Source organism: Quercus suber, unplaced genomic scaffold (assembly GCF_002906115.3).
Source record: "Quercus suber isolate HL8 unplaced genomic scaffold, Cork oak 2.0 scaffold_886, whole genome shotgun sequence".
Lineage (NCBI taxonomy): Eukaryota > Viridiplantae > Streptophyta > Magnoliopsida > Fagales > Fagaceae > Quercus > Quercus suber.
The window spans coordinates 70,976-83,162 of NW_027070313.1; the positions used below are offsets into that span (position 1 = coordinate 70,976).

The 12,187-nt window shown below is 34.1% G+C and overlaps 3 protein-coding genes across 3 annotated transcripts; 1 reads left to right on the plus strand and 2 right to left on the minus strand.

Annotated features, from left to right (window-relative positions):
* Positions 1-358: 358 nt before the first annotated feature.
* On the plus strand, positions 359-6,700 carry LOC112035923 (uncharacterized). The gene is made up of 9 exons (XM_065768094.1): positions 359-604; positions 1,855-1,986; positions 3,206-3,379; positions 3,478-3,685; positions 4,028-4,389; positions 4,484-4,691; positions 5,148-5,338; positions 5,527-6,087; positions 6,276-6,700. Exons 1-9 carry the CDS (start codon positions 419-421, stop codon positions 6,681-6,683), a joined length of 2,430 nt encoding a protein of 809 aa, XP_065624166.1. The 5' UTR covers positions 359-418; the 3' UTR covers positions 6,684-6,700.
* A 594-nt stretch (positions 6,701-7,294) lies between these two features.
* Positions 7,295-8,245, minus strand: LOC136065218 (peptide deformylase 1B, chloroplastic/mitochondrial-like). Its single transcript, XM_065768101.1, has 2 exons — positions 8,169-8,245; positions 7,295-7,727 (listed from the first exon to the last, which is right to left on the minus strand). The coding sequence occupies exons 1-2, from the start codon at positions 8,220-8,222 to the stop codon at positions 7,638-7,640; spliced, it is 144 nt and encodes a 47-aa protein (XP_065624173.1). The 5' UTR covers positions 8,223-8,245; the 3' UTR covers positions 7,295-7,637.
* A 1,118-nt stretch (positions 8,246-9,363) lies between these two features.
* LOC112035890 (B3 domain-containing transcription factor VRN1) lies at positions 9,364-11,189 on the minus strand. The gene is made up of 4 exons (XM_065768095.1): positions 10,429-11,189; positions 10,050-10,222; positions 9,576-9,852; positions 9,364-9,497 (listed from the first exon to the last, which is right to left on the minus strand). Exons 1-4 carry the CDS (start codon positions 10,871-10,873, stop codon positions 9,364-9,366), a joined length of 1,029 nt encoding a protein of 342 aa, XP_065624167.1. The 5' UTR covers positions 10,874-11,189.
* Between the last annotated feature and the right edge of the window lie 998 nt (positions 11,190-12,187).

Genomic DNA, 12,187 nt, shown 5'->3' on the forward strand with positions numbered 1-12,187 from the left:
TTTTTTTTTTAATATATATTAACCGGCCAGCATGCCACAACATGGCAAGATGTTCTAATATTTGCCAAAACGAAAGTGTCTGGGAACGGTCAAAACCTTTCAATAGCTAGAATGTATTCTTTTAAATCAATAAAAAAGTAGGCAAATTTAATTAAGCTGGGCTCATTTTATACCTCTAATTGATCAGCATGTAATGTAACTGCGTGCCCATGATTTCATTTTAAAATAAGATAAAGATAATAATGAAAATTAGAAGATATAAAACAAATCTTGTTATTATTGAACTAGAATGTCAGCTCATGTGCAATGCGCCTAGTGCCTAGTGGCATAAGCATTTCTACCTATATATATATATATATATACTCCTAAGCCCACATACCCTCTTGGTTACCCAAACAGACCCCCACAAAAAGTGAAGATGAGTAGGTCTAACCTTAAAGGGCTTACATTAGTTCTTCTCATTGCCTTGTTTGTTTGGTCTTCAAGCTTTGAGAATTGCAGTGCCTCGCAAAGTTACATACCACAACCAAGTCATTGGAACTATGCCTTCTTTAATGTACTAGAGTATGGTGCTAAAGGCAATGGATATGCAGACGACACAAAGGTGATTCTATAAAGCCTTCTTAGTTCATAAAATTTCAAATGGTACATAGCCAATCATTATATACTCATTATAAAATCAAAAAATATATGCTTTTTTCATATTTTAGATATAATAGTAATCTACATTGTTGATTCTTGAGGTACAGATGAGGTAAGTTTATAAAGCTATATACCCTATAAATTCAGCTTATTGAACATGTTAGCTTCATTATGAATTTAATTAGACAACCAAAGATGAGTATCAATATTTTAGAAACTTGAAGATGATTTCTACTATTTAGTGATGACTCTAACAACAAAATTTGCTAACTGATTCATTGGCCATATGCAAAATTTTCTGTTAAAAAACAAAATCAAACATGTAGTTCCAAGTTATCAAGCAGAAGGAAGAGTCATGGAATGGTTACCCACTATGTGTTGTGGCACTTGTTGCAAACGTGAGGGGCAATCAGCTGGTTACTTCAAGATTAAAATATTTGCTTGCATATAACGAAATGGCCACATAAGCAAGAAGGAGATAAAGTCAAAGGGAAATCGTAATCATTAAAAAATAGAAGGAAAAAAAGAAGAAGCAGAATATTGGATAGTCAACCAGTTGTTATCCCTCATTATTATTATTATTTTTTTGGGTATCAATTAATTTATAGTTTCTATTATTGTAGAGTTGGCAAAGATCCCATGTAGGCATGTAGCAGTACAAAATACAAATTAAGACCAATATCTAAATGACATCACGCATCATCACCAGAACCCTTTAAACTTTGCAATATTTTTTTATTGGATGTGAATTTTGAAAATCTAGCTATTGGATTATATGTTCTTATTATATCGTTCATGTTTACAAAATTTCAAAAAGATCAAAGATCAATAATGATGTCATCAATCAAATGTTTAAATTTTAAGTTTTTGTAATCTAAAATTATGTATAAAAAATGAGTCTATTGATCAAATAGTAAATAATATCCAATTTGAATGACAACATGTGTGATATGAACATAAATAATATAAAATCTAACAGTTAAATTTTCAAAATTCACATTTAATAAAAAAAATATAGGAGGAGTTTAAAAGGTTTCTCTCCAAATTAGCTTGGAGAGAATTATTATCATTAGCATTATTTTTTGACAAATAATCATAACTCATGACTACAATTATTAATAGTACTGTTACAATATATGCTCTATTTTTTCTTTTCTTTTCTTTTGGCTGGATTATTATTTTTTAACTTGTCCATGTAATAATGCAATGCAGGCATTTGAAGCAGCATGGGTAGCAGCTTGCAAAGTGGAAGGATCAACCATGGTTGTTCCATATGGATTTGTGTTCCTCGTCAAACCAATCACTTTCTCTGGCCCAAATTGTCAACCAAACATTCAATTTCAGGTTCACTAATAAATTATCAACCCCATATTTCATTACCATATCAGCTATATTTATATCTATATAATATCTAATAGTCGAAGTATAATATTGAATGTTATCACACTCTTGTTGAATCACATCATCGACTGTGTTACCATTTTTTATTGAGTTGTTCCTCTAATTTTTTGATAATATTAAATATATTAAACCATTCTAGATATTATTAGGAAAAAAAGAGTCCAAGATGAATGTATAAATTCAATTGGTTAATATATTTAATACTATCAGAAAATTAGAAGAACAAATCAATAAAAGAAAGGTAATGTGATTGATGATTCGGTCTAGTTTAGTACATTTGATCTATTTCGGTCCAGTTTTGTTTAGTCATTCTGTTTTGTGTAGTTCAGCCTATTTAGGTCCACTGCGGCCCATTACAGTCCAATAGGTTTGGTTGTTTTGGTCCAATTTGGTCTACTTTGGTCCATTTTTGTGCACTTAAAAATGAAAAAAATTCAAATTTGGGTTGAGAACTTGAGAGTACCTATTCTAAATATGAATTTTTTAAAAATAAATAAATTATCAAAATAAATTCTAAATAGATGACAAAAAGTAATAATATTATTTTTAATTGTTTAATTTAATGACTTGTGGTATTATATTTTTTTGTGTTCTTTTTTTCCCCTTAGTTGATGTTAGTATTATAGTCATTGAGTGAGTTGCACAATTTTAGTGTTTTGATGCAATATAATTTGAATTTGAAGATCAGTTTCTAAGTCACATAGAAATTAGGAGATTGTTATAACTATGGTTCTCATAAGGTTTTTAGTGATTCATTTGAGTAGATGAAAACTTTTTTTTTTTTTTTTGACATGTGAAGTTCATCGTACAACGTATATGTTATTCAACATACCATGGTAGAAATTCATCTATAAACAAATTTATTGACCTCTCCATTCTTTAATAAAAATGATCATATATATTTTTATACAAGCACTCAAAATAGTTAATATAACAAAACAAGGCCACACAAAGTAAGCACTTATGTTGTTGATTTTGTTGTGTAGTTGGAAGAAACACTAAACTTTTTATTGAACAAAAATAAAAATAAGAACATTGACACAAAAAATAGTAACTGTCTCGTGCATTGTGTGGGCCCTAGACTAGTAACCGTTATGCTAAAATGTGTTAATTCTTAGTGTTAAATATATGAGTCAGTACTTACTAGTCAAATATAATGCAGTTGGATGGCAAAATTATAGCCCCCACAAGCTCTCAACCTTGGGGTTCAGGTCTCTTACAATGGCTGCAATTCAAAAATCTTAAGGGAATTACAATTTTAGGAAAAGGTGTTATAGATGGACAAGGCTCAGCCTGGTGGAATGACTATGGAAGAATGCCAAGCACCAAACCAACGGTAGCAACCTTAACTTGTGCTCTACTATTCACGATGTTCTTGCAATGCTGTACTCTAAAAGAGCTTTTGTATATGTATGGTGCTATTATGGTAAACAGGCATTGAGGTTTTATGGAAGTAAAGCTGTGACAGTAAGCGGCATAACGATACAAAACAGTGCTAGAACCCACCTCAAATTTGACAATTGCATAGGAGTTCAGGTTTTCGACATACGTATTTCAGCCCCAGCTGACAGCCCCAATACAGATGGAATTCACCTACAAAACTCCCAAGATGTAACCATTTACAGAGCTAATCTTGCATGTGGTATGTAACTCTAAAATTCTAAATGGAAAATGCTATAGCTCCTATTAATTTTATTACATAAAACTTAATAGTGACAGGAAATGAATGGGGTAAAGATATTAAACAATCAAGCAGAGAATATAAAAAAGGATAAGAATTTACTTGGAAAACAACCAACTAAAACAAATGGAAGCATATATAATAATAAACCTCTCTCTATTTCTCTCAGATAGTAAGATAGAAATCCTAGATCTAAAAATTCTCAATGCCCACATGCCTAGTTGTACAACTTGGAGTCAGACCAAAGGAACCTGTGTCATCAGTAGTTATGTAAAAGGTGATAAAAACGACTGCATTCTGCAGGAGATGATTGCATATCCATACAAACTGGATGCTCAAATATTTATATACACAACATCAACTGTGGACCTGGACATGGAATCAGCATTGGAGCACTGGGAGCGGGTAAAACCAAAGCTTGTGTTTCAAATATCATCGTCCGAGATGTCACACTGCATAATACACTGACTGGTGTCAGAATAAAGACATGGCAGAATGGCAAAATTATAGCCCCCACAAGCTCTCAACCTTGGGGTTCAGGTCTCTTACAATGGCTGCAATTCAAAAATCTTAAGGGAATTACAATTTTAGGAAAAGGTGTTATAGATGGACAAGGCTCAGCCTGGTGGAATGACTATGGAAGAATGCCAAGCACCAAACCAACGGTAGCAACCTTAACTTGTGCTCTACTATTCACGATGTTCTTGCAATGCTGTAAAAAGAGCTTTTGTATATGTATGGTGCTATTATGGTAAACAGGCATTGAGGTTTTATGGAAGTAAAGCTGTGACAGTAAGCGGCATAACGATACAAAACAGTGCTAGAACCCACCTCAAATTTGACAATTGCATAGGAGTTCAGGTTTTCGAGATACGTATTTCAGCCCCAGCTGACAGCCCCAATACAGATGGAATTCACCTACAAAACTCCCAAGATGTAACCATTTACAGAGCTAATCTTGCATGTGGTATGTAACCCTAAAATTCTAAATGGAAAATACTATAGCTCCTATTAATTTTATTACATAAAACTTAATAGTGACAGGAAATGAATGGGATAAAATTTATAGTATTCCTAACATCACTCATTCTAGATAGGAGTAGAATTATATCGTAATTTCACAAACACTATCAGCAGTTGTTCACTTGCTGTAAGCTGAAATGAAAAACATAAAGATATTAAACAATCAAGCAGAGAATATAAAAAAGGATAAGAATTTACTTGGAAAACAACCAACTAAAACAAATGGAAGCATATATAATTATAAACCTCTCTCTATTTCTCTCAGATAGTAAGATAGAAAATCCTAGATCTAAAAATTCTCAATGCCCACATGCCTAGTTGTACAACTTGGAGTCAGACCAAAGGAACCTGTGTCATCAGTAGTTATGTAAAAGGTGATAAAAACGACTGCATTCTGCAGGAGATGATTGCATATCCATACAAACTGGATGCTCAAATATTTATATACACAACATCAACTGTGGACCTGGACATGGAATCAGCATTGGAGCACTGGGAGCGGGTAAAACCAAAGCTTGTGTTTCAAATATCATCGTCCGAGATGTCACACTGCATAATACACTGACTGGTGTCAGAATAAAGACATGGCAGGTATAAATTATAAATACTCTTATCAGTATACACTATCGATTACCTCCTCTTAATTCAAATCATAAATGCCATTAAGAGCATATTTACATGATCACTCACAATATTCTACTCTAGGTAACTAGAACCTATTTCAAACTCATCCAACTTACATCTCCTATTAGACATTTTCTTATAGTTTTCAACCGCAGGGAGGCTACGGTTCTGTCCAAGGAATCACATTCTCAAACATTCAAGTTTATGAAGTTGAAATTCCAATCATGATCGACCAATTTTACCGTGCTAGCGACAAAAGCGAATGCCGTAATGATACATCAGCTGTGGCAGTGTCAGGCATAAACTATGTGAATATATGGGGAACATACACAGTAAAACCTTTACATTTTGGCTGCAGTAACAGTTTGCCATGCACCGGTCTATCTCTTGCTAACATAGAACTAACACCACTTCCAAGTTATAACTTTGAATTGTGTGGCTCTTTCTGTTGGAAAGCATATGGAACACTACCTCTCTCTCTCTCTCTCTCTCTCTCAGATAGTAAGATAGAAAATCCTAGATCTAAAAACTACTGCATATCCATACAAACTGGATGCTCAAATATTTACATGCACAACATCAACTGTGGACCCGGACATGGAATCAGCCTTGGAGCACTAGGAGCGGGTAAAACCAAAGCTTGTTTTTCAAATATCATCGTCCGAGACATCACACTGCATAATACACTGACTGGTGTCAGAATAAAGACATGGCAGGTATAAATTATAAACACTGCATCAGTATTACACTATCGATTACCTCCTCTTAATTCAAATCATAAATGCCATTAAGGGTATATTTACATAAGCACTCACAATATTCTACTATAGGTAACTAGAACCTATTTCAAACTCCTCCAACTTACATCTCCGATTAGACCTTTTCTTATAGTTTTCCACTGCAGGGAGGCGACGGTTCTGTCCAAGGAATCACATTCTCAAACATTCAAGTTTATGAAGTTGGAATTCCAATCATGATCGACCAATTTTACTGTGCTAGTGACAAAAGCAAATGCTGTAATGATACATCAGCTGTGGCAGTGTCAGGCATAAAATATGTGAATATATGGGGAACATACACAGTAAAACCTTTACATTTTTCCTGCAGTAACAGTTTGCCATGCACCGGTCTATCTCTAGCTAACATAGAACTTAAACCACTTCCAAGTTATAAGTTCGAATTGTATGGCTCTTTCTGTTGGAAAGCATGTGGAACACTGAGAACTAGGACTGTCCCTCCAATTGATTGTTTGATGCCAAGCAAGCTATCAAGCACTAGAGTTCAGTCTTATGGTAATTCTTGCTGGGTTTAGCCTCAAGGACAGATGCAGTGCATGGATGCAGTGGTTTCTCATGTCCAAGTTAGTTGATTTGGAGTGAATGCGTGATGAATGATGCCAGTGTGAATTTTGTTCTCCTTATGTGTTTGTTTCTTAGGAATGGAACAATCTATATTGCCAAATCCACAACATTTATTTACTTGATTCTGGTCTGTAGAATTTTTATTTATTTATTTTTATTTGTTTTAGCTTATACAAGTAACAAATTCCTGTTTCTAGAAAGTCTTGAATGTATTATCCCATTTGTTAAACATTGCTAGCGTTCATTTCATGGCCTGGATTAGAAAACAAGTTTTCTAGAAATAAAATGGACGCATTCTTCTTAAGAGAACATTCATTCGAACAAATAAAACAGGGAAAAGTAGACACAAATTCATTTCTCTGCCCATTTTTTTCTATTATTCTTTCGCTCTTTCTTTTTTCTCCTAAGAATGACTTTCAACATTTTTAAAACAAAGATATTACTTTTCTCCAATCTCCCAACTTTTTTTTGAAGATATTAATAAAAATAAGAAATAAAAAAGAAGCCAATGACACTGACTTCAAATGTCCTGCTGTGACCAAAATTTGCTTGATATCAAATAAACCAGTAGAAATTGACATTTTGAAACATTAAAGCAGACCTGCATGCTCTACAACCAACATAATAATACAACATAGGACAATCGAGTGAAGCCTTCTAAGAAAATCGGATTGAAAACTCTAATTTCTGCATTACAAGATAACCTATCAAACATTCCCTACCATCTCCTTGAATGGAAGAGCACTGCAACGTATAATACAATCAGCATCATGCCTAATACTCAGCTTTCCCATATGATAAGCAACCAAAAGAACAGTTAAAAATATTACAAATGGAAACAAACAAGATTAAGAATTATCAACATGGAATATGGAAACCAAATGTGTCCATGGAAGCCAGCATGTTCAAGATTTTTCAAAACCAGCAGCAGCCTTCTTCCTTTGGCGGGTTTCTATTCTTTCAGGGCTTGCCAATCCTGTCTTCTCCTCGTACTTCTATTCTAGAGCCCGTCATGATCACCTAAACAAAATGAACATATTCCTTTTCCATTGCAAAGACAGGATCCTGTTAATACACAGGAAAAATCTCCACTACAATCACTCAAAACATGAGGCAGACCAAAACAATCTCAAAAACATTTCAATTTGCACCAAAAGCAAAGCTTTCAACAATTTTTTGTACGCATTTAGTCACCCAAAAGATCGGCTAGTAATGCCCATGATGCTTGAGTTCAATAAAATTCTTGATGCCATCTAACAAGGATGGTGTATCAGATACAAGCAAAGAGCAGTTGTCACTGCTCATTGCTGGTTCACCTTTATCAATGGGTATACTTTCCAATGGAAACAAAAGGTTATAAGTATCATCGTGGTATACACTTTCAAGGGAGCAGGGAAACTATTCTTCTGAGATCAGAAAACATGAGATTTATAGGCATGCTTGCTTACCTGTAGCTCTGTGCGAATACTATCAAGAACTTTGTCACTCATTCTATCAAAGAATAGAATACCCTGCAAATTCAAGTCATCTTATAAGAAAGAATTACAGGTGAAACATAAAACTAGGCCCTGAAAATTCAAACCCTTAAGTATTCATAGGCATTAACATAGATGAATGCTCCTTTGGAAAGGTTCAATCTAAATTGTTTCACCATATGCAAAATGCATTATATTGCTGTGTTAAGAATGAGGATACAAGGAAATATGTCATACCTGCACAAACCTAGACAAAATGGTTTGCCTAGATTGAACAGACCATGTTACTAATAATATAGGTCCTTTCACTATAAAATATTGGAACAGGCCTGTTATGCAGCTCAATTTTATAAAGTGGACTCTTGTCCTTTATATTTAACATTTTATTTATCAGTAAGTTACACATGAACTTTGTGGTTCTTGAACCCGAAACCTCACCCTTCATCCCATTATTATGGGAGGAGGAAGTGTCAGTTGAGCTATAGCTCACTGGCCTTTTATATTCATCATTTAGAGCCAGCTCTAAAAGCCAGATTGATTTCCTTTTTAACCAAGCTCTTGAAATTATGATTTTTATTTCCAATCACCTTATAAGGTTATTGCACTGCTTTTCTCCTATTTAAACAGGCTTCTGCACTTCTACAGCCCTGGCATTTTGTTTCACTTCCTCCATAAAAATCTGTAGCCTATCAGGTTTCATCTGATTAATTTTATTTTTATAATACTTAGACATCACAACAGTAGAAAAGTGAGACATAAATGTTCATTATTGTTTGAATTGGATTCTTGGTGTTGTTTCAGTTTCCTTATACAGAATTATAGTCACAAAAAAGTGTGTTTATAAAAATGATAGGAGCCTTTTTACACAGAACAAAATGGACCATGAGGAATAAACCAAAGAAGATGATTGCATCAATAAATTGCCTTGAAGCTCGTATGGATGAAACCCAGGTGTATAAATGGCTCAAGGCAACATAGTAAGTTTTCTGAGATTCATGGCATTTAAGCAGATGCCTCCACCTAATAATAAGGATATTACATCTCAAAGAGTTTCCATTTCCTTGATTTGACAGTACCCTAATGGCCTAACCTAAGCATCTGTTTTAAAACCTGGTACACTATTAGAATCCTTCTTCCTTCAAATGATGATGACAGATCAAAAGCTAAAAGGTTTCACAGGACATTTGTCATGTGATAAAGACACATCATCCAGATTGCAATCAGATTCAGGTTTAACTAACAGGCTGCTTTTGCGTCCTACTTGATTTCTTCCAACCCCATGAGGTGATCCTGAAATGACATGAAAATATGAAGTCATGCACTTGAAATTAATAGTAAACAGGCTTACAAAATCAACCAGTTCCTTACCATTCAACAGAGGGCAATCAATATCATTAGCAGCCTGGAAAATGGAAACTTTAAAAGCAACTTCAACGCCATTAATTAGCTCAAAGATACAAACATCAGCTACTTTCAAGTTATTGTCTCGTGCAAATTTCTTCCAACCCAGCCGAAACTTGGCCTTTGTTTGTGCTTTGTAAAAACTAAACTTAACAGACCAAGTTCCTCCATTCAAAGACCGAAGGATGACAAATTCACCACTCATCTTCCTCATGTATTTTTTTGCAAAGCTGGATGATATACTCTATAAAATATAAAAAACGAAAAGGGTAATAAGGAAGATTTCTCCTTTTCAGCCAACAAATAAAGGAAAAAATGCTTTTGGTTTTGCGCTACGAAGGAAGAACCAGTTTGTATCTTTGTTCTCATGCTAATTTATGTCATCTAAAAAGTGAAGTCAACAAATTTTTGAGCCTGCACATTTTTGAACTAGAAGCTTACCAATGAATGCCCAGGGCAAACATATGATGGCTGCATGACAACCATGAAAAAAGGATTCTTAGATTCAAAAGCTCTAACTCTCTGAAGAGCTCTATCTTTCTCACTGGCAGACAATGTCCTCTCAATAACCTCAGATTTTGGGCATCTCTTCGTAGCTCCACTGCGTTCTTCTGCTGAAAAATGAGGTTCAGTTAGGGGCTATAAAAAACATGACACTGTTATACTTTCACAGTCGTTCACATCTGCTATTTCACACTAATCCACAAGTGCTATGGGAATGTTCACATTTTAAGCACATAGAGTGGATGTGAAACAAAGAGAAGTGAAATAGTAGATGTGTGAGAATCAAAACCCTTAAACAAAAGTGTAAGATTCAAACCTTTAGATTCTCGCCTAGTAAAAGATAAACCTGCATTCATTTTTGATTTCTCTAACACTGACCCTTTAGATTTAGTGAGTTCAGGTCTAAAATGTGTATCCCCTGCTTGCAAAACAGAACTTCTTGGATTGGTTTTTGCCCTTTTTTGAGGTAGAGGGCATGGTAATGGTGATTTCTCACTTGTTTTTCGGCTTGGCATAAAGCCATCCACGATTTCAAGAGAGTTATCAATATCATCCCTCTCAATGTCTTCCATCCTGCGAACTTGGTGTTGGTAATCAAAAGGATATTCTATTTCTGTTGCAGTGGCATCAAATATGAGTACATAAAAATGCGAATTTCCTTCATATCTGAAAACTAGCAAGTGCCCCAGGGTTAGAGCATGACAGCTTGCAAATTCGCACCAACCATTTTGAAACCAAACCTCACCGTCACGTTTTGTCATCTTGACTTTCCATTTTGTACCATTTGGAACCGTAAGAAATGCCAAATTTGACAGATCAACTCCATATTTGCTTATAAACTTTTTTGGAATCCGCTGTAAAAAGAATCTTCATAACATAAATGCAGGCTTTGTAAATAAACACATGCAATCAATCAAGCTCTATTCTTGTTGTGCAGTCAGTACCGTTACAGGAAAAATGGATTTAGTCTTTCTTTTATATTAATACTTTAATAATAATTCAAAGAAGATACTTAGAAAAAAATTTGAAGTGGCGTTTCAAAGGGGGGAAATGGTTTACAGAGTAGGGAAAATTGAAAGAAATCTGAAGAAGGAAAAAAAAAAAAAAAAACCATTTAGACTGTCCCAGATAGTGTTATTCTGCAGATAACATTCTGGTGATACAGCAATAGAGTAAACGACCAGCAGCCTGCCTAAGTAGTTGAGTCACACGGCATGTAGTTCAGCGAGGGATGATTAGTGTCAATTCTGTTAAGAATGAGAAGCCACGTGTCCTGTATTAATTGGTGCTTAGAAAATCTGTTAGTCTGTGAGTATTTCCCGCTAAGTTAGTTAGAGTTTGTTAGGGAAAATCCTCATGTATAAATACATCAAAGCTTGTAATCTTATAGTGTGAATAATAATACAATTCAATAGTATATTGAACTCAGATATTTTCTCTCGAGAATAGCTTTCTTTTCAACAAAAAGATTTAAAAAAAAAAAAAAAAAAACTCATGGGATATTTTTGTTCCACTGTATAAAAAACTCGAAAAATCCAAGGCTACAGCCATAACCTACGCGCATTACAAAAGGGCAGATTTACATGACTACATGTCCTATTTGCTTGTACTGTTTTCTTCTACTATTCTTGTTGTGCAGTCAAAGAAGGATTAAGACTTTATTTTATTTTATTTTATATTATTACCATTATTATTGTTAAAAGAATATAATGACTGAATAAAAAGAACTGAAGTGTCATGTGAAAAAAAAAAAAAAAAAAACCAATACAATTTTACCTAGTGGATTATAACCGCTAAGTTAGTTAGAGTTTGTTAGGGAAAATCCTCATGTATAAATACATCAAAGCTTGTAATCTTATAGTGTGAATAATAAAACAATTCAGTAGTATATTGAACTCAGACATTCTCTCAAGAATAGCTCTCGTTTCACCAGAAAGATGTAAAAAAATAAAATAAAATCTCATGGGATATTTTGTTTCACTATATAAAAAATTCGAAAAATCCAAGGCTACAGCCATAACCTACGCGCATTACAAAAGTGCAGATTTACATGACTACATGTCACATAGAATTAA